General features: G+C 38.5%; 1 protein-coding gene across 3 annotated transcripts in view; it reads right to left on the minus strand.

Annotated features, from left to right (window-relative positions):
- The window catches only part of LOC117178904 (cytochrome c oxidase assembly protein COX18, mitochondrial-like), a 128,990-nt gene that overhangs the window by 91,308 nt on the left and 14,513 nt on the right, over nucleotides 1-23,169 (minus strand). For all 3 annotated transcript variants that reach the window (XM_033370444.1, XM_033370443.1, XM_033370445.1), the window contains exons 2-3: nucleotides 15,523-15,660; nucleotides 6,296-6,443 (exon numbers count right to left, since the gene is read on the minus strand). In XM_033370444.1, coding sequence (XP_033226335.1) covers nucleotides 6,296-6,443; nucleotides 15,523-15,660 — 286 coding nt within the window. The remainder of the gene's footprint in view (nucleotides 1-6,295; nucleotides 6,444-15,522; nucleotides 15,661-23,169) is intronic.

The raw sequence follows: 23,169 nt of genomic DNA on the forward strand, positions 1-23,169 counted from the left end.
TGGTGCTGACTGAAAACAGATGATTTGGAGCGATTCGCGCGCCATCTGTTGGTCATTCTAAGGACTTATTGAACTACCCTCGTAATTTAAAGGTATTAAGACGAACCACAATGTCTATGATAAACGATGTTTATTGACTTTCATTCGCACCTTTTTCAAATAGGATTAATTACGTTTACCAAAGTTTTTATATTATATGAGAAAATATAATTCTACACAGAATATAGGAAATACGAATTTATGCGAACAGAATTCCCGGCCTTTTGCCGCATTTTTCAAGGTCTAGAAAATCCCCGGCGAATTCCCGGATTTTCCGGTCGCTAGATACCCTGCAATTGTAAAAGGTAGCAGTGGTGGTAGTAGTAGTAGTTTTAATGTGGTTTTCGTTCAAAAAGTGTTAAACTGTCACGAAATAATTCCATTTCATAAATATTGCAAAAAAGATATTCGACTACATGCATACTGTGGTATGAGAGACGTTTGAGAGGGGTTAAAAAAAGTGATGAAGTAGACCTTGATCCATGATTTCACTCACGTAACTCTTATGATTTCGGGGTTTTGAAGGTATGGCGTCATGGGATTTCGAGGATATAGAGCTACTTACCCATGACTATGTTGCATAAGAAAAACTCACAAAATTGTTCTGTTTTCCCAAACAAGACATATCTTCTGAATGAGGTTACAGGACTTTAAGGTTATGAGGTTTTATTATTACGAGGTAAGGGTATTATAAAGCCATGAGGTTATAGGATTACTACATTAGGGAAATAGGGTGAAAAAATCATGTTGGCATTTAATACTCAGAAATTATTTTTCTTTTTTTTTTTTTTGGTCCTGTGTAACCGCCTGGCGAGCCCAATATCGATCAGATGCTACTTCCAACCACTCACCCCGTTTACCACGAGCGTGCCTCGGACATGCCAGTTCTCAGCGCTTTAGCTCGGCTGCCACTATTCCGCGATCTTATTGACGCTCAGCAGAAAGACCCGTTTATAACCAACTACATCATGCGTTGGCGAGAACTGTCAAACAGCCCTCACCTCTCCACCAACGGCGCCGAATTCATCGAGAGGTACAAATTAACCGACAATGCTTGGTGGTGACGCGATGACTCAGGAATGTGGAGCCTATTAGTCCCGGTAGCTCTACGAGCGAAGGTGATCTGGCATTACCACGATGCCGCCTTAGACGGCTCTCCCAGAACGAATGAAACGATCCTTCAATTAAAGAAAACTTTAATTTGCCCGGAATGAGTCGGGAGATCGGCCGCTACGTATCTGGTTTCGAACTATCCATTTGCTGCAAACCAGTACGTAGACGGCAGCCAGACGGGCAACGCCTGCGCAGGCACACACAGAATAGGATACGGTTGCCGTTGATTTAGTGGGACCATATCCTTGCACGAGCCGGAGGCACCATTTCATATTGGTCGTAACCGACCTTTTCACCCGCTGGGTGGAAAACTTCCCTTCACGGGCATCCGATGCCCAAAAATTATCAAGCTGAAGAAAGAAGGAGTATTCAGCAAATACATGTATCCAACAAGGCTACTGAGCGACAACGGGCCAAAATTTACAGGCCAGGCATGGGCCGAGGCGAGTCGTCAGTGGGGTTGCGAGCTTTAGGCAATAATCGTGTACCAACCACCAGCAAACCGCACTGAAAGGGAGAATCGAAAAATGAAAAAGGGGCTCCGACTCCGTCTACACTAAGGCACTATCTTTCGCCCAGGGGAGTGGGAATTGCAAGCTGATCTGGAGAATCCAGCCAGCGTGAGGAAATGAAGTTCGCAGGAGCGCGGCCCACATGCGGCAGGCTGATTACCAGGCATGGTACACTGCCGCGCCAAGTCCACCGCATTATTCTCCGAAAGATTATGTGTATGCGCATCCAATCACAAGATGTAAAATAATATCGAGGATATAATGCCAAACTACCTCGAGCCAGACTGGGGTCATTCCAGGTCCTAGATCACATCTCAGGCGAAGTGTATTAGATGTGGAGGGACGGCGGTGCGCAGAACGTTCACAGGAGTGCATTGGTAACAGCACGGGATGCCGGCAGGCGGCCGCCTACACTTTTCCAAATAGCCGAGAGCGTCAGCGGAGTCGCAAACGAGCACCGTGTCGAATCTTTCAATAGGGAGGAGACATATGATGACAGCTCGTCTCGTATCCGGCAACAGCATCGGAAGCCGATGAAGGAGAATATCCCACCACCAACGCCGGGGGGCGATATCATTTGCGAGCGCGCGCACCCGTTATGTATCGGGACCCACGAGCTTACGCGCCTCGGAAGAAGCGACGATAATTGTTATCAGGGCTGCCGAAATGCTCCCTAAACCTTGTAAATAATAACGTAAAGATGACTCCCGCGAGGCACCATTATATAATAAGTAGATACCAGGGCTGCGGAAACGTACCCTAAATCTTATTCATAATCAAATGGGGATGGCTGCCTTGGCTATCTTAAATGAGGAATAAATTTTATGACGGAGTATTCATAAGGTAAGAGTATCATCCACTCTCATAGGGGTAAGCAAACTTTATCCACGTAGGGTTGGATTTGCTATGTATCAAAATGTAGACATTAACGCATTGTTCAGTAAGAAAATAAAGTTGCAAAATAAAGATAAATTATGAATTGGAAAACAAACTCGCCCCAAATATATCCCTCAAATAATGTTACTCGAATTGCTATAGGTGTGTCCATGTACTCACGTACACACGTACATTAACGAATTAGATAGTTAAGTTAGGCAAATGAGATAGCTGAGGCGCCAGCCTTATTTATCGAAGGAGCGTGGCAACTCCTAGGCATTTGTAAGAGATGGCCAGGAACCGGTACCATTCCGCAGGACCATCCTGCCGCAATCTCCAGAAATTCCGTCGCGTGAGATCGAACGAGTCCAAGGAGAGTCCTGACTCGGATATTTTATTGTTAGCTGCGAACCACACCCTGGAAATGCATTCTCCGTCCTTATTGTCGTCGCCAAATAAATACCCAACCAACCCGGTGTGTAGTTGCGGATGACCTTACGCGGGAGACGGCGCAGTTAAAGATGAAGGTTTAACCTCAGGATACTTGTTTAGAGCTAACAATCTTTGTAGAATTTTATAAGGAATAGTGTTAATGGACCAAATGAAGTGATCCCGGAAGAAAAGCCTTTCGCATCCGGCTCTCGATGGACTGAGCCTGACTCTGGCAAGTCGGGATTTTGTTGAATAAACTAACAAATGAAGCTTTCATAACTACAAGGCAGCCAATGATAAGAACTACAAGGGTGGACTTTGTAGCGTTTGTAGCGTAGGTGCAGCCTGCTTAGATCGAAAAAAGAGCTCGATATTTTCCTCGTTTTTCTTCCTCCACTGCCGTGACATTACAATCGACTGTTGCCGAGAATTCATTTACGTAGATCATCTTCGTCTTCAGATCTAGGAGGACCATATCAGGTTTTGTACCACTGATACGTTTTGTGGTGGAAAGCTTGCGGTATTCAAAGATATGCGTATGTTCGTCCATTACCAACATATTTAATGGTATTTCCACCTATTAGTAAAATATCCTGAATGTCTCGCGATGCTGTAGTTTCTGTCTTCCTTTGTGTAAATGGACGTAGGCACACTTTCCTAACCCATAGCTCATGTCATTCGCTTTAGAGTACCTATTTACACACGCCACAAGGATGTTTAGGTCATCTTTTAAAGAGACAAAGAATTTAAGGTCGTCTATGTATGAAAGGTGTTTGACTTTATAATCTCTTCTGATGGACGGACCACATAGGAATCCAGAGTAGAAGGGAGATATTTGCACACTTATAAACATATATTTGTTATAAATCTAAGTGCCCCTAAAAGCCACAATTTTAAAGTTACTCGCGATAATTTATTTTTATAACGTTAATCTGCTCGTAATCTATCTAATTATGTTGGGTATTCTATTGTTATAGACGAAAAACCCTTAATTTAAAAAGTATATTTTAAAAATTTGTTTCTTAATCTCCAGCACAAGATGACATTTTTTGCTGTCGTGATATTCCCTTTAACGGCCAGCCATTATTTATTTACATCCTTATAAGCAATATATTTGTTATTAATCTATGTCCCCTCATAAGTCAACATTTTCCAGTTATTCGCGATAATTTTTTCTATAGCATAATTTTATTGCAAAATGTACAATTATCTTTTTTAGCATTTTCGGATCGGGTTGAGGCGATTTTCGACTATAGAAAAAAGTTATATTTAATTTAGGAAATGTACTCGTAAATAATTCACGAAAGCGCTTGTTAAATTTAAATATAAAAGCATTTCGATTTAAAATAATTTTTTTTCGACTCTTCAGGAGAATGACCAATCACACGTGATAATGAAATTAATGAGAATGGGGAATGAATGAGGAATGTGCGAAAAATCTTCGAGAGCTTCATTCTTGTCTCTGAATCACTAGTCCAGTCTGCACCTAATGTTTGCGTGTCATTTAAAATTTTTACGTGTGCCAAAGTTTTGGCTTATGTTTAGGAATGTATATTCGAACGCCACATTTTAAGTGAACAACAAACGGTCTAATATAAAGATATTTATCATTTAATTAAACGTTAAATTTGTGTTGATGGAGATGAATCAATTGTAAAAAAGAAATCGAGTGTAAAACGTGGGGCTTCAAATTATGTTTCATTTTGGCATTATTTTGGACGTGATTTCTTTTCTGAAGATTCGTACCATCTATTAGAACCTGAAAAATTGAAGAATAGTGGAAACCTAAGAACTTTGATGATGTCTTTTCAAAGTTCCTGAACAATCAGGATAGATTTCCTGTTTTCCTGTCATCCGCATATCCAATTTGAATATCAGCTTCATGCCACACCTCAACGGTTTTTCTCCATTGAGCGATGTGTAGGATATTCTCCTGATCAAAATAAGTACACGAATCGTTTGTGAGTAACATCGTTGTTGGTATACTATTGACCTTTATTTTTTAATTTATTCATGTGTTTTCTTTTAATCTGGAATTTATATGCTCGGAATGGATGGATGATTTGGAATGTGTGTGAAATGTATTTTACTAGTCTTGATTTTGGCGGTTAAGTCTTTGAGCATCTTGAACGATTTATGACGTTTATGTCTTCCATTTTCTTTCTTTTATTGAATATATTTTGTTTTAACTCGCAACTATGTTTTTCATTCATTTACAGATCACTTTCTAAGTTATTATCAGGGAAATTTTAATTTTTGCGTACGAATTAAAAATCTGTCGGTCACTAATTATATCAACAAATCGAATTAGAATGTTAGGATAAAGGAATCGCTACAGGGTGATTCGTTTCTTACCTACAATGTCTTAGATTGATGCACGAAAGACTTTTCTGTGTCAATATTCGGGTAAATAATATGAGAGTCCTTTGACTTTTAGTTCCTACTCATTTTTGTAAATTCGTATTCTCACGAAGTCAATAAAGTTCAGGTTTAACGGCAATGTGTCTCATCACTCTCTTTTATTACAATAACCAAAGTTATTTTGTGTGTAAGCTATAAATAATTACATAACATATGGCTTTTAAGCTCATTAAACTACAATAATTTGAGATTTAAAATCATTATTTAGTCATTAAGCTACAATTTTTCTTTGAGAAAATTATTTAACGTTAAATGCAGAGGAACCTAAATTAATCGTTGATAGTAGATCAGGAATTAGACCCCTCACAAAAGTTAATTAAAAAATCATCGTATAGCTCAAAAAAAAAGAAGTTAAATAGTAACCTAGTTCTACATTAGTCTAAAGAGTGCAGTTACCAGCTTATAACTAAAACGAAATGTAGGCACAAAACATACTAATCAAGAACATTGTTCTTTTTAGAAATAAAAATACTGAAGAGTGCCGCAATTCGCGTCTAAAAGGACCAGAATACACCAAATTTAGTTTATTCCATTATCTACATGACCTGAACGCCAAGTTCCACTAATTAATCATACTTCCGTCAAAAAGAAGTGTAATAATATTTAAAATACACTGTATGACTATGAACCTGCGAAAATAATACAAAAGGATGATAGAACTCGACAAAAAATCACTTTCCATTGGTTCAGAAAAATAAAAAAAAAGTTTTAAAAAGTAATCGTTAATTGCATTTCCTATTATTCATCATAAAAACTTTTTTCATAAAGACTTTTCGATTGCTTTTTTGGAGTTCTATCACATTTTTACGTCTCGGCCATATGTTAAAAACTACAGTCGTATTGTGATTTTTATAGTGTTACCTGTAGATTAAGCTATTGCATTTTCTTTAGGAAATAAATACCTGGGTCATTATGAGAAAACGTGCAACACATATTGGCAAGCGCGATAGACATTCCCATCCACGTTGTAGATTGTACCGCAATTAGAGTACAAGCCCTAATGGGATGTGTTTTCTCCCTACGAAATACATCATTCCACTCCTCTCTTACCTGTAGAATAATGAAGCATCGATATAAGAATATAAGACAAAATAATGAGATTTTGCCCAAATTTTGTAAATGAGAAATTATTAGCAGTAAAAATATGCCGCCCGAATTTTGTCAAGCTTTAGAACTTGGTTTACGGGACAATATTATTAAACTTAACATTCCATCTTATGGAGATAGTCATAATTTTTGTGAATTGAACAGGAGAATAATTTTTTTTAACTGAAATTTTGTAACATAGAAAGATGAATGATGGATGTTCTTTTTGTTCTTTAAAGCGCGGGATCCTTTTAGGAGTATTTCAATAAGGAATCAACTTATCATAAGACCGACGCTATCCAGATCAAAATTTGTATTTAAAATGTAGTGACAAATCAAAGCCAGACCGAATTTCTAAACAGACTACAACCCACTGAATCAATATAATTATTATAAATTACTAATTTAGAATATGCAAATGTTCTTAAGTTAGAACCACCATAGTAACATTTTGATATATTTCCTCATGATGCTTTTGTGCTCAATTAAACAATAAATTAACTGTTAAAAATGTAAAGATTACATTGTACAGAGGTAATTCTAGAAGATAAGTAATAAATCAAATATAAAATCAATGATATTTCAAAAATGTTTAGGTTAGGATTACAGAATTGTAAAAAGTTTGGAGTCCTGACAAAATTCACCCATATAAGGGTAAACATAAAAAATATTCTATCCCGAGATACCTACTAGCTTCCATTTGCTCAAACACAAATTTAATTATAGGATCTGATAGTGTGTGACTAATTCTATGAAACCTTGTGCACTAATTATTTAAACTTTATCTAGTAAGAAAGAGAAATCATTAAAATATGCGCAAATTTTACCTAAACTCATGTCCCTAAATATATTTTTCAAAAATAGGATGCGTTTATATTTAAGGATTTTCTCAGTGTATCGAAGCCAAAACATAATCACGTTTTCTACGAAATCTTTTTAAGTTACTGCATCCCATGGTACAAACAACGTTTTATAAACCGAAAAAAATTCAAGCGACTTCACGTATCGTAATTATCCTAAGCACTTAAGCGACAGTGGGCTTTTATAAACATATAAGCGATATCGGATATGTTAAGAAATTCTTTAGTTCTACGAGATCAGCGACTAAGCTGACCAGTAGTAATTAAAAACTCTTTTTGTGTGTTTGTGCATAAAATACGCAGCATTGTGCTACAATGAGCTAAAAATATTAGTCGGGTGCACAGAATATAAAGGAAAAAGAAGACAGCTTTCGTTGAACAGATTTCGAAGGTTTTCCATTCCTAAAGCGGATTTTCATTAGAGCTTTATTCAATATCAAGCCCTTCGGACCCTCACAAAGACATTGCCCACCCTATTGTCGATAACGTTGATAGTCTCCTTCTCACAGAAACAGCTTCCGAGGATCATTACACTATTATTAACACTGATTAACACTATTATTAACACTGAGAATATCACTGTCAGTGATAATTTATCCCAACCTTCTTCATCTTGACTTTCCACGAAGTCTCTTAAGACAGAGTAGAAAATGTTGCATCATATGTGAAATTCAAACGAGGTGTGTACTATGTTATCCTAGGCCATGTAATTCAAGCTGTAACTGAGCGCTTTGAAAAAGCAAACAAACTTTATAAAACTTTCGCTGTCCTTGAGGATGTTTGCATTTTTGTTTACAAATTTCGGCGAAGAAACCTTGCAACGTTTACAATTACTCAATGCTCTTCAAAGAACCAACCTAACTTCTCTGTTTCCAAATAAGTGAATTGCACTCCAGATTTTGTTAACAATCCCCGCAACAGTGGCTAGTGCTGAGATAATTTTCTGCTCTGAAAGGAATTAAAAGCGTCCTGTTGTCTACAATGTGTCAGGGTTGGCTATTCAGTTTGGGCGTACTAGCTGATCATGGAAACTATTATTTTTTCGATTTTATTATATATCTAATTTTTTAAAGGTACCTATAACTTCTTTAAGATGAGAATAAAACCATCTGATGAAATGGATATATGTAAATTCTCAAAAGATTTGATGAAGAACAATGCAACAATACTCTTTACATTTACAACACAGTCACGAACGAGTTTTGTCAGTTTTTAGTGTTTTCATGCAGTTTTCCTGTCAAGCAAATCATGGAACTAGCATAAATTTTGGATTTCACGTTGCTTACGCGTCTTTTAAAGTAACTTTATTAGTAATCAATATACATTTATTAGTAACATATCACGCAAAATCATTTATTAACTTGAAAGTCAACTTTTAACATAAACTTTTTCAACACAAGATAGAAATCAAACTACTAGAGAATTTATTTTCATTACCGAGTAATTTGAACTGCACAAACTTTAAACACAGCATCTTTGAAATTGACAACATTATCCCAAACACAGTCAAAGCACCAAAAGAAAAAAATTCATATCTGCTGAACGAGGCCCAAATACCTTCCAGGTATTTTTCTGTTTTGTTTAGGAATGTTTGAAGATTATTTTGTGGAATTTTCATTAAAATCGGTGCTGCCAGAAAAAAGATATTGTGGTATCAATATGGGCTAGTTTCGAAAAAGCGCCATTTTAAAATACGCGATAGCTCAGCTTGTAGTGGATGAAATCTAAAAATCTAAAAACGGGGCCTTATCTAATTAACGTTAAAGTGGCATTTGCAAATAGCCCTCATTTTTTCGAAAAATTGCAAGTAGTTAATGCTCCGTAGACATGCTGCAATTTCGTAAAAGCATTAGGACAGATTTTTAAATTAAAGTTGGAGTAATAAAGAAAAAAATGCGACCTTGTGGATCAAAACTGAGAAAGACTGAAGGGTTCTAGAATTTTTCGAAAATGACGTTTTTTTCGAAATTTCGAACTATATATATACACACACACACGTTAAAAAGGTAAAAACGAAAAAAGAAAGCCGGAGGGAAATACGGATGAAGGGTATATACTTATAAAGTTAGAAGCCCTTATAAAAGGATTTAAAGAGGAGACTTGCGGAAAATTCGGTGAGACATGCGGAAGACTGAATGATATGAAAAGACAAGGGGAAGAGGTAAAAGACGAGGTAAGAAAAGTGAGACAAAAATAGAAAGAATGAGATCAATTATGGAAAGGTGAGAAAGAAAAGGTGTGGAATAAATTGGAAAGTATACAAAACAGGCAGAGAGAGAATGAGCAGATTAGGAAAAAGGACATGAAACTGCTAGAAGAGAGAGTGAGCAAATTAGAACTAAGAAATGAGTCTAAGGTGGGAAAGAAAGGAAGTATGGAAGAAGTGAGAGTGTCAGGTGCTCAAGCACGAGTAGAATGAAAGATGACGCTTGAGACTGATGGATGTCGAAAGAAGAATGGAAAGGGAAGAGAGAGAGCAAAAGGAAGAACATAATAGTAAAGGTTGTGAAAGGGGACAGTCAAAGGGCAGAGGAAGAAATTAGGAAGGTGATGAGAGACATCGGCGGGCAAATCAGAATGGAAGGGATAAGAAGACTAGGAGAATAAAGTGGGCAAAGAATGTATGTTTTTGGTGAACTTGGGAGTGAGCAGGACAAATATGAAGTTATGGAGAAATAGAAATTGTTGAAAGGAAGAAATGAAAGAATCGAAGAAGATCTGACTTGGCGGGAAAAGAGAAGAAAGTGGCTAATCAAGCTAAAAGCATGGAATGAGAGGTGTAAAGGTAATAGGGTAAAAATTGGTAGAGATAGGATATGGGTCAAAGGAGATATAAGGATTTGGGACGATTAAGTAGAAGAACTGAGGGAGGGGAAGAAACGGGTAGTCAATGAAGGGCATAAAAAGCATGAAAAGGGGAATGCAAGGGCCAAGGAGGGTTTTAAAACGGCAAGAGGACCTGAATGAAAGAAAGAAGGGAGATTAGTACAAAAAGAGCGACGTGCAAGTAGCAGTCTGGAACGTGTCAGAGCTCAAAAACAAGTACAAAGAATTTTGGGGAGAAGTGCGGAAATGGGATGTGATAATGATGAGTGAGACGTGGGTGGATGAGAAATAGTGGAAAGATTCAAGCAGCAAGAAAGGAGCACGTGAAAGGAAGAGGAATGGGTGGCATAGTGTTAGGGGTAAGAAAGGAACTGGTGGTAGAGGAAGAAAGGAGAGAGTATATAGAATAAAAGGATAGAACAATAGTTAGGAGAATAAAATTAGGAAAATTTATTGTGGATGTAGTATGCGTGTACAGAAGAAGAGGAAAAGAGGGAGGATGGAGAACAATGAGGAAATGGACAGAGGAGAAAGAGGAGAGGCTGGTCGCAATGAGAGGGGATTTGAATGCATAGGCCGGGAAACAAGGGGGAGAAGTATGGGGTAGAGAAAAAGAGGTGTTTATAAGAAAATCGAAACAAAAGGAAACGGATCGGGAGGGTAGGAGGCTATTGAACATACTCGGAGAGGCGCGATGGTTCATTTGTAACGGCAATACAAGAGGAGAAGAAGAAGGTGAATATACGTATGCAGGGATAGGAGACACCGTAATAGCTTACATTCTGACAGAAGAAAGAATAAGGAGGCTGATGGTTAGAATGGAAGTGGACGTGACATGCTCAGAACACTTTCCGGTAATCGCGAAAATGAGATGTAGTGGCTCAAAGGGCAGCAGCGGAAAGAGGAAAGAAAAGAGAAAAGAAAATTTAATGGGCATTTGAAGGGTTTAGGAGAGGTTGGTGGGACGAGGAATGCAGGGAAAGTAAAGATAGGATGAAGGAAAGTGTAAGAAATGGAGGAATGGGGAAATGGAAAAAAGGAGAACTCAACAGGAGAAAGAGGGAGCACGAAAGAATGATAAAGGAGAAAAGACAGAAGGAGAAAGAAAGGTATATGGAAGAGGTAGAGAAGGCGATAAAAGAAGGGAGGAAATGGGAAGTGATAAATAGGGAAAGATGAGGAAGGAAGAGTATAAATGATGAAATAGGAATGAAAGAGTGGACGAAGCACTTCAAGGGGCTGTTAGGAGGAATGGAATACAGAGTAAAGGGAGAAGGAAGAAAAGTAGTCGATGGGGACGAGGAAATTGAAAACGAGATTAGTAGGGATGAGGTGAATGAGGCTGGGGAGTGGACGACAGGGTTGGTAGTACCGTTGATTAAGATAGGAGAAGGCGAAAAAGTGGATGAATATAGAGGTATCACACTCATATCCGTGGGATATAAAATGTATGCAGAAGTGCTTATAAGGAGGTTGGAAAGAAAGGTGGAAGAGAAAGGAAGTATTGTTTGTAGGCTTTAAGACAGCATTTGACGCATTTAACAGGAGGATCTTATGGGCAGCCATGAAAGAGAGAGGAATAAACAAAGGTTTAATAGAGAGGATAAAAGAAATATTTGTGGATACTAAAATAAGGGTGAATATAGGAGATAAGAAAGGTGATGAATTCTGGACAGGAAGGGGGTTCAGGCAGAACTCAGGGAAAGGCGGGACAACATTAGGAACGGGCAAACTGTATTTACTAGCATATGCAGATGACGTAGTGCTACTAGCGGGTGATGAAAGAGGTATGAATTTGTTGATGAGAGTGTTCGAAGAATATATGAGAGAAAAGTTCTTACAAATAAATGTGAACAACACCAAGATGATGTGTGTAAGAAATAAAAGGGGTAGATTAGAGTATGAATGAAAGATAAATGACGTAGTGGTAGAGTTAGTTGATGAGTTTTGCTACTTATGATTTTAATTCGAAAAGAGAGGTGGAAGCGAGCTGCAGATGAGAAAGAGATTGGAATGCGTGAGTAAAGTATTGGGACAAGTATGGGATATAGGAAAAAGAAAGTTCAAGAATGACTGGAAGATGAGAGCGTGGATGTTTGATGTATTAGTATGGTCAGTGTTAAGCCATGGTGTGGAAATCTGGGGATGGAAAGGTCACAAGAGAATTGAAAGTTTGCATGAGAGATTTTTGAGATGGGTGTTGGGAGTGAGTTGGAGTTGGTGGAGAGATATGAAATGAGGCGTGATTGTGGTATACATGAGAGGGGTACAGAGTGGGAGGAAATAGAAGAAGAGATGAAGGCAAGGTAAGATGAAGAAAGATGAGGAAAAATCGCATATTCAAGGTACAGCAGCTGATATAGAATGATTAAGGGGCAGGGGGAACCAGAGTATCAGAAAAAGATTAAAGAGGAGAGCAAATAGAATAGAGTAGTGAGATTCAGAATGGGAGAGGGTATAAGAGCATGCATGTATTGGATGAATGAAGAAGAGAATATTTGTAGAGTATGTAGGTATGAGCAGGAAACATAGTTGCATGTGTTAGGGAGATGTACAGGGGACGAAGGGGGAGGGGCGAGTACAGAAGAAAGAATTAAATGGATTCTGAATGAAAATGGTCAGGGGGAGTAATGGATAAAGAAACTACAAGATCTGAGGGAGGGAGAGCTGGTTGCACACGATAGTAGGAAAAAAAGCCAAAAAATGACTCTGAAAGAAGAAGAGTTACGAAGTAGTGTTGCGAACTTAAGTTAAAATTTGAAATGGATAATGGTAAGAGGGAATGGAAGCCCAGGGCAGAGCCGCAAGCTTTTAGAAATAAGAATAATAATTTAAGACTGTATGAAGCAAGTAGTTCACAAGATAGTATGAGGCTTGTTTGTAAGAATACTTGGAATGGTTATGTAAAGACTCTCAAACCCGTAAAGGGGAGAGAGTATAAACAAATAAAGAGTTCGAAACATTTTCTCTAAAATATAAATGAACAATGTTAACTTTGACTAAAAACAAAAACAAAATTAAACATTTTTAAAAACCTTGTGCATGCGCGCTCCTAATATCGTGCTATTGGTGGTTGGCAAACCACCTTAAACTGTAGGCCCACCTTCTGTCACCAAATAAGTGTGTGGGGCTGTGTAAGGGAATAGGGATACAAGGTACAAGAACAATGTAAATCCTTAGGGGACACATTAGAAGCTTCCATTCCATTTTATTCCATAACAAAAATACTTAGCACTTACTTTGCACGTCTTTCTCGGACTTTTTGACAATCATGATTCGATTTAGAACCATACAAATACGATTGAAATAAATACAGTATTCACGCGATCAGCTATTAGTCGTTGTGAGACCGATATACCACCAACATGTGGTATCTCAGAAATCTGACCAGATGGCGGGAAACGAGCTAAGGATTTGAATTCTGCGCGCGAAAATACTCAAAAAAACACTTTGGTCTTCTCGGGTACAAAGTTGACCGAAATTTGTAAATGTAATAAATTCAAGTTCTTTTTTGAATGAACAACTTTTATCAATATTTTCGCAGCTTGTGTCATTCGAGCAAAATTTAATTTTTTCAATTTATTTTTTACGAATAAAACGAAAACTACGCCTCCTATTTAGAAATGAATAATAAAAATATTTAGATCTTTTTTATGTGAATAAATTTTGCCTATTTTTTTTAACTATGTGTCGTTTTTCCAAAAAATTTAATTTTTTAATTTTAATATTATTTTTTTAAGGATTTAACCAAAAACTATGCGTCCCGTCAAAATATGATTATTAACAAATTTTTAGATCTTTTTCTGGCGATCAATTTTTCTTTATTAATATTATTTGAAACCAGCATCTTACGAGCCCATTACGCCCTCAGAATAAGTGAGTGTTAGGCAGCCCTTTACCACACCGTCCAGTTAGCTACAGTTAATTATTCCAAAACGGCACCGCACAGTCAGTTAATTAGTTCCACAAATGGCCACTTCATAACGCACAATGTATTTTATTAACTAAGAAATTGTATATGAAGATGCTTGAATTTTCAGCCCAAAGGACAAATTTTAAACAAAGCAGTTGTAATTGTAACCAAAAAGAATTAGATTTTTCCCAATATTGCTAAATTTTTAAATAAATAATAAAATTTATAACTAAAAATACAATTTACTGTAGAAAGTATCTGCAAAAAAAGGAATAGGAATAGAAATGCACGGCAAATAAATTACTAACAAGAATATTATATCAGGTTTACCGCAAAACTTCATTTTAAAAATGCCCTAATTTTGCCCTGACCTATTTTTCATTTCCCATAACCATTCATATTCAAAGACCAGCATCTTAAACTTGCAACATTTTAAACCTAGAATCCTTTATAAATGGAATAAAACAAATCTACTATATAAAATTCAAATTTGTGCCATTGCGGCTCGATACCGTCCACACCGTCGCATAGATCGACTTGAAAATGTATACACATATAGATTAGGCACTGGAATAGGTTTCTACCGCAACCCGAATCACTAATTGATAATAGCTTTTATTTAATAAATAATGAAAAATAGCGACCTGTCCGGGAGTTCAAAGAATAAGTGTCAAAAATCTAATGCCGATTTGTCAAACACTGCGAATATGCCCCCCTCCATATGCCCTGACCCTTCGTTTGCCCCCTCTATACTCTTACTGTCTGCTTGGCAGCCCAAAGAATGTGTGCAAAATTTCGTGCCGATTGTCAAAAACTATAGATTTTCATAAGTATCATACATTTTAGGTCACTTGATTCTATATATTTAAAAAACTGTGCCCCCCCCCCCTCACTCCATAATACCGAAATATTCATAAGACCTGCCCGGGAGCCCAAAGAATATGAGTGAAAATTTTGATGCCGATTGGACATCAAAAGTTGATCGCCAAAAAAAGATCTACAAATTTGTTAATAATCATATTTTGACGGGATGCGTAGTTTTTGGTTTAATCTTTAAAAAATAATATTAAAATTAAAAAATTAAATTTTTTGGAAAAACGACACAATTCAATCTTAAACAGTCTGTTTCAGGATGATACATACCTTGAGTAGCAACAGGTTGTTGCTGCGCGCGCGCTGGACTATCATTCGTCACCACAGGTAGCGTAGTGAGGAGAAACGTTTACCATTTGACCCCGTGTTATAGATCGATTATAATGAACTATATTGTCATATTAAGCGGTATTCTACTATTTACATAGTAATGGATATTACTATAACACTATTATAAGCCATATACACCAGGCAATTTTCAGTGGGACTAGCATTTTTTTTATTTATCAAATATGTCTCTGTTAGGATTGGACTTTATGGGACGAAAATTCTTATTATATAGTATCCTCACCTTTTCTTGATATTTGGTTCTTGCATATTCGACCGGCCATCCAAGCTTCTTTACTGCCATACTAATTTCTTGTTTTGTATGGTAAATTACATCCTCCATTTCACGTTGAGCATTCTCTAATTTAATTAGTATATGTCTCTGAAAATGTTTTAAAATTTCATTATTAAAGATATTCACATTCAATGAAATTGAAATATATGTATTTAAAAACATTTTTAAGCATTTAAAAGCTGAATTGGAAAGAGTCAGCGATTGCCGTAAGAGCTAAAGCATGAGCTTTAGACTCACTCGCTTACGGTTTCACTTCCCGCTACTGGAGAGCCCGGCAGCGGAGTACTTAATGCCGCTGTTATTAATAATTCGGAAGATATCTTAGGTTGTAGGTCCACCCCACATCCTTTTCGCCTTGCGCAAGCCTCTATATTGTTTATTATTATACTATGCACCGAATTTTTTATTACAAAATTTTACTTTAAAACCGTATTGATGAGAAAAATTTAGAACACAATTTAGACGAGCAATATATTTTTATTTTAGAAGAAAAAAAAGTTTTCTTACTGTTCTTGTATTTATTGCCTTTTACTGGTATTTTTTTACTTAAGATCAGACGAATATACATTTTTTTGACATAATGATATACATACGTCAAACATTTTAAAGCTGGTTACTTTTTCGTTGAGATACTTTTTGGCATCTTCTCGTTCTGGATTTCATTCTTTATGGGATTTTTCTGTTTCTTTTTTGTCTTCTTTTAGCTCTTGTCATTTATGATCTGCTGTCTGAGCTATGAATAATTTGGTGCCGTCTTCGTTTAAAACAGTTGTCTACATGTGGCATTTCTGGATCGTTTTGCACTTCTTTGCTTGAGTTTACTTTGTTGTTTTTTGCTTGCGAAATACTCCTTCATCTTTACTTTTCAGAAGGATAAACCGTGTAGCCGATGTGTGCTTTGTGATGTACACTACAAAAGCTTCTGCATTTTCTATGAGTTGGTCTGAGGACTCTAAAGGTTATGCATTTATTGCTTAATGCTTAACAAGCAGCATGAGCAGAATCATGCTTTAAATCACCACTTATTACAACAAAACTTATGGTCGAATCCCAAACATTGTTGCTTTTATATAGCAGAATTTAGCCGGGACTGATTTCAATTGGATTTCTGATCAACATTTGAGATGTCTTACACCTCAAAAACATACGTAAGAGCAGGCGATTCCTTTCGTTATTAAATTCGCTCCATACTTGTTCACTTCTATAACGCAAAAAAGGCAAAACTTACTATAGGTTCTTTTTTACTTGTATGCGGATGACGCATTTGATGCCTTGAATAAAAATGGGACTTTTTTTAGTTTATACGGCAGTGAAAATATAAAAATTTTCTTATTGAACCAATAATTACCTTAAATTGCTTTGATCAGAATGTCTGCCCAATTTTCCGTAAAGTTCACATATAAGAAGTCGCGGATTACATTTGGCGTAGATTATTGGTTTCTTTATTATAGTTCGTTGGACGTCTTTAACATGCACATGAACATAAGCTTTTACAGTTTACTTCGCTAGTTCATATATAAATTTAGAAACGGTTGGGGGTTTCTTCTGCAGATCCCCATTCTTCTATATGGCAAAAGTGAATTCGTCAGAGCCGTCAGCATCTTCCATTCCTCATAAATCAAGTGTGATACCTTTGGCACCAGGACAGGTTTCATATGCTTGAAAGGCACATTCATCTGACGGAGACAGACACATTACTGCATACGAAATCTCGTAAAGAATATTTTTTATTTCTTCATAACTCTCCTGTCTGAAATTCTTAATGCCAATTAGATAGAGCTCGAAATTTCAACAGCAAACTTCTTTTGTAGGGCTAATCATAACATATTTTGGATGCAATAGGTAAAACTTAGACCTGCTAATGTTTACCACTGCATTTTCTTCTTGAAATAATTCTGAAATGTCTGTTATATTTATTGTAATAATTCGTTTTACTTTCTTCATTTTATTTCTATTTTCTTTAATAGTTATTACATCACTTTGAAATTATAATTTCATCATAATGCACAGGATGCAAATCCGGCCTACAGGATTTGAAATGGATTTTGTCACATAAATGTATTGAGATTTTGTTTTCAAGACAACCTCGGGCTTTCACCAGGAGAAGGGGCCATTCCAGGAAATCACATCTGCTCCCGATGAATTCATGGTGCAGTTTCAGATGTAATTATGTCTCACAACCATGATAGGTGTAATGGACTCAATGCGAAAGCCCGGCAAAAACCTCGGGTACCTTGAGGACATGAAGCGACTCAGGGACGACCCTTTATTAACACGTAGGAATTCTCTTCGTAGGTCTTCATCCCGAGCTGGCCCATAGAGTGACTGAACACCATCTTGCTGATTGATTAAGATCCACTGGGTAGGGCACCTTATATCCAAGGTCGAAATAAGTCACATCGAAAAACAGGTGTAGCAAAAAATAGCAGCACATGTAGCGCACCTCGAAGATGCGTTGGAAGAGGAGGTTCATATACCCGTAAAAGAAGTCGCTATGTGCGAACAGGGGCCGGATCTGGGGGATGTAGTATGACGACTGTCTCATGGTCGAGAGTCGTTAGGCATGCAGCCACCGGGGCCCGTCCATGCTCCTGCTGAACTTATTGAACAGCTCAATAAGGAAAGCCTGCGTCTCATGGTGTGCTTCATTGATGCCATCCTAGATTTCTCCGATCAGAAACCATCAATAAGAAGCGGTCTGCCGAAATTTAGACAACAAAGACCTTCTCCGGTTAGTTGGCCGATTGAACACTGAGATATAATGAGCAGAAGACTCAGAGGCTAGACTAATATCCACTATGCCTCAAAAAAGATGTCAGATCCTACATAAGAGTTTCGACTTCAAGGCGAGATTAGTAAAATAAGAGCAAAACTGGGACGTTCGTACCAATTCCGAAAGGGCAATCGGTATCAGAGACTGACTAGTCGCGTGGAGAAGGTTCATCGCCCACCTAACGTCAGTTCAAGAACATCTGCGAATCTGGACGAAGCAAATTCACTACCTTAGACAGACGCTCATGGTCCTGTTAGCGAAGCTGCGACGATTTTAGAAAGCGATCGCGAGAAGGAATGACAATAGAACTTGTTTGGAGGACGAAAAACTCTGCAGGTTGAATGTTGGAACTATATAAAAGGACTCTCCAGTTTGTATACTCGAGAATTATAACGAATGCGCAAGCGTAATATAAAGTTCCGAAACAACGACTAACATCAACAAATCTACTAATCACTTCTCGCGTTGCGACCGTGCTTAGTAACGAAGTACCAGGTCATGAGTATCTATGGGTGGAAGGTGGACCATTTGGACGAATAATAATAATGTTTTCGCGTTATTGCCGCGGTAGAGCTTGAGCTTTCCTCCCAAGACTTTGACGGCTATGTTGGAGGTAACACTGTTACTAATAGAGTTTCCCACGCCACAGGCAGCGAACGAAGAGGAAAGGGAAAAAGACGAATACCAAAACCCATAAATAATAATGGAGAGTATTTCAAAGATTTTGAAACGCGTGTCGCTTCCCGAGGATCGTTGGGGCGACCCTGAAGCCGCCCTTGGGAGACACAGCATGCGTAACTATGGTGAGTGTGAGCTGCGAGAGTGTCAGGCAGATCACACTTATCAAACAGCTGGCCAGCAACAACTTCTACAACAAACAGTAAGCCGTGGAACATTAACTGTGCCTGCTGAGGATACCTTGGCTAGCATTAGCTATTTACAGCCAACCACCCCAACAGAAATACCGTGGAAGAACATAAAGTGGAATACCACAATGAAAGAGGAATTGATGCGTCTCTATTACTAAGATGCGAAGTTTGAAACCAAAATCGAAAAACGATCATATTTTAGGACGAAAGCTGCAAAGTATCCTCATATAAAAAAAGTAGCACTAAGAGATCTTATCGCTAATGTGAAGGACATCAGGACTGATCTACACATCTCAGAACACCGACCAATGCGGAATAAATAACAGGTTGATTTGGCATGGAAAACGACGGAAATGAACGTCAGTTAGAAAAAACCGCGTCAAACGATCAAGCAGGTAAATAGCCTTGTACAACCAGAAGCTGAAGCGGTGGTTCAGGAATGAAGAAGGCGATTAAATGGACATACCATATGACCATATGATAGAACAACCTCGACTCTTCTTACTTAAGTACCCAGAGCTAGCCCCAAGAATAACTGAGCAGAATCGAGCAGATCGAAAACGCTCAATATCTGTAAACAGATTGCTTTTGGCTGTTAAAATAGCGTTCATCAATATGGAAGGCACAGCAGCTTCCTACTGACGAATTCTTGTTGGAAAATGTGGACAATGAAGTCCTGATTGAAGCTAAAGGTATAGGTGCAATGGATAAGGAACATCAAGTGCCGGATCCACTAGAACCACACCCAGACATTAATGGCGATGATGTAAGCAGCGAAATCCTCGAAAAACTACAGCACATTGAAAAGAATCTTGATCTTGCTTTACTACAGTTCCGGCATGTAGAACCAACACAAAGGCATTCTCTGCCCAAGATGAACATATACTCTTATATACTATGCAGCTGTGACAACGGTTAAAACATTGGCTCAATATAACAAAGAAAATAGAAGAAGAAAACTAATAAGCCATGTTACTCAAATCAACCGTCCTCGGTACATCGAGACATTAGCACCAGCAATGTTGGATGAGATTAACGACTCTCAAAGGCAGAGACTTAATGTTCTTACTGTTACACTGCGTTGGTACGAAAAAAGTAGTGAGGAAGGCAAAAAAATCGATCCTGTCAGGAAGATGAAGGAAGGTTCTATCGTGAACTGAGTGTAAAGCAAAATAACCAACAAGACGCCGAAGTCTCTCAATTGAAAGATATGAATAACTATTGGTCGATTGTTTGGAGAAAGACGAACAGAAGCAATTTAGATAATGCGTGGTTCCAACTAGAGAAGAAGAGAGCTAGCAGTATTCCCCAAAATGGAGTTGAGAAACATCACAGCTTTAGATGTTTCAGCGGTTTTGATAAGAGCATGTAAACGGAAAGCTCCAGGTCTGAACGAGGTGCAAATCTTCTGGCTCAATTATCTAACGAGTGTGCATCATGCTTTGGAATGGTGTTTTCAGGAGATCATCAAGCACCCAGATCTGATACCAGGCTTTATGCTCCAGGGTACTACGTAGATGTTACCTTTTAAACCAGACGTTCAAAATCCAACTGAATTTCGACCAATAGCCTGTCTTCCAACAATTTAACAATTTCTTACAGCTATCATTGCAGATAAGGTATATTTTCACTGCGACGAGAATGACATCCTTACAGAAGAATAAAAAGAATGTTGTAAAAACTCGCAAGGCAGTAAAGATCTAGTCACTATAGACGATGTTGCCATTGCTAAAGCTCATAAACATCAAAGGAATTTGCACACGACATACATTCACTACAAGCAAGCGTTTCCTTCCGTGCCGCATGATGACGGACGGCTGTGCCCCCCAGCTCTTTCGGCAGCTGAGGGTGTGACGGCCCCTCTGAGGCTAAGCCTGTAAAGAGGCACAAAGCGGTCCAGCAGCCGACGAACAGAGATTTGTCGGGGGTTGGACTGACGGCCACTCAGAGGACTGACTTCCTGGCTGTGATGGTGACGGATACGAGATACCCGGAATCGCTGCTTACTACAGATCTAGATTCTGGATAAGAAGCTGTCATGGAACGAGCACCTGGAAAACATGTGCAATTAGCTAGTAACGACTCTTTGGCTCTGTAGAAGAGCCATAGGAAAAAGCGGGGGCTTGAAACCGGAGACACTTGTGTGGATCTACACAGCGATCCTACGACCCAGACTAACCTATGCGTTAGTCGTCTGGAGGACCAGGGTCGAACTTTCTACTGTGAAGTCCCGACTGGAAAGAATCAGGGGACTGATTCCGAGAGGTATCACTGGTGCCTCGAAGTAGACACCTACGATGGCCCTAGGGGCACTAATAGGTTTGGAGCTCTTCCATCTCACCATAAAGGCCGTGGCTGCGAAGGCGGCCTGGTGATTAAATATTGTAAACGATAGCAGTATCTCGACAGTTATGCGGATACCAATCGACATCGCGAGGAGGCCGACACTGAGCATGCTCAGGGACAAAATATCCACACGTCGCTACCTCTTCGACAAGAAGTACCGAGTTAGCCTATCCACGAAAGAGGAATGGGCTAACGGTGAGGCACACCTGCTCTGTGATGGAGACAACTAGTTTACATATGGCTACAGGAACAAGGAGAACGCTGGAGCAGGTGTATACCGTAGAAGGGACGGAATGGGCTTCACAATTGCGATGGGGTCCTACGCAACAGTTCTACAATCTGAGATTATGGCCTTGCTCCAGTGCGCCTATAAGGTAATAGAGTATGGCGGAAAAAGGAACATTCGCATCTGCTCAGATAGCAGGGCTGCTATCATGGTTCTGAATGGAACAACCACGTCGCTGCTAGTATGGGAGTGCTTTGAGGCACTGAATAAGATAGCGACAGAAAACAAAGTCACTCTGTTCTGGATCCCTGGACACAGTGGAATAAGGAGCAATGTGATATCGGACAGGCTAGCAACGATAGCAAATACTTAAGCTCGAGAGGAATGAAGTCAAAGTCCTAACAGAAATGTTTATAGGACATGGACAACTCCCGTATCAGACATAAGGCAGACTTTCATGAAGAAAGTCCCCTCTTGTGTCTGTACGGAAAGGATAATGCGACTTCCACTCATATTCTCTATCACTGTCCTGTGATTGCGGGGAAACGTGTAACACTCACAGGCAGCTTCTGCATCAGTGAGTCTGAAATATCTGCCAACAGCGTGGCTGCGGTCCTCTCTTTATGGAGAGGGCTTTGGGGTCATGCTTAAGGCTGATAAGGGGACGCAACGGGATCACCCAACCGTCAGGGGCTATGAGGGTATCAGCCCAGAATATTAATAATAATAATAATAATAATAATAATAACTTGATCAGTGTTCGGGTTATTTTAATTAAAGGATATACTCTGATACTAGAAAAATAGCCATGTGGGCAAAGTACATCACCGCCATGGGAAGTTTTCGAGTTAATTTCTAAATGGGTTAAATTAAATCGATTGTTCCTTATTGTCCTCGGGTCATTCCCAATATATAAAATGTTGAAATTCTAACCATGCGTGAAGTGAATTATTTGCCAAATGACATCACCCCTGATTCTTCACTCACTGTGTCCCACTGAGTTCGTCGCGTCACTTCAGCCAACTAGTGACCGCAGATGGCGCTTAACAACAATTAATAAAATCTAGAAATAAAAATGCAGTAATTCAAATTTCGCATTATATTTTTTCTCTCCGAAACTGTTTTTCTGGCAATATTGAACGTTCAGGAAGGCCTAACTGGCCTAGGTTATTTACCTAGATTCTCAACAACGTTACATATCGTAATAAATGAACTGCACATAATCTGAAAGGAAACACTCATATGAATTAGGGTATAAAAACATCCATAAAATTATAAATAATGTAACAAAGAAAGGTTGTGGAAAGAAAGAGAAAAGAACGGAAGAAAAATTCTGCTCATATAAACAACTTGTCATCGGGTTATTCTTACTGCTATTGACA

The sequence above is a fragment of the Belonocnema kinseyi genome, chromosome 8 (assembly GCF_010883055.1).
Source record: "Belonocnema kinseyi isolate 2016_QV_RU_SX_M_011 chromosome 8, B_treatae_v1, whole genome shotgun sequence".
NCBI lineage: Eukaryota > Metazoa > Arthropoda > Insecta > Hymenoptera > Cynipidae > Belonocnema > Belonocnema kinseyi.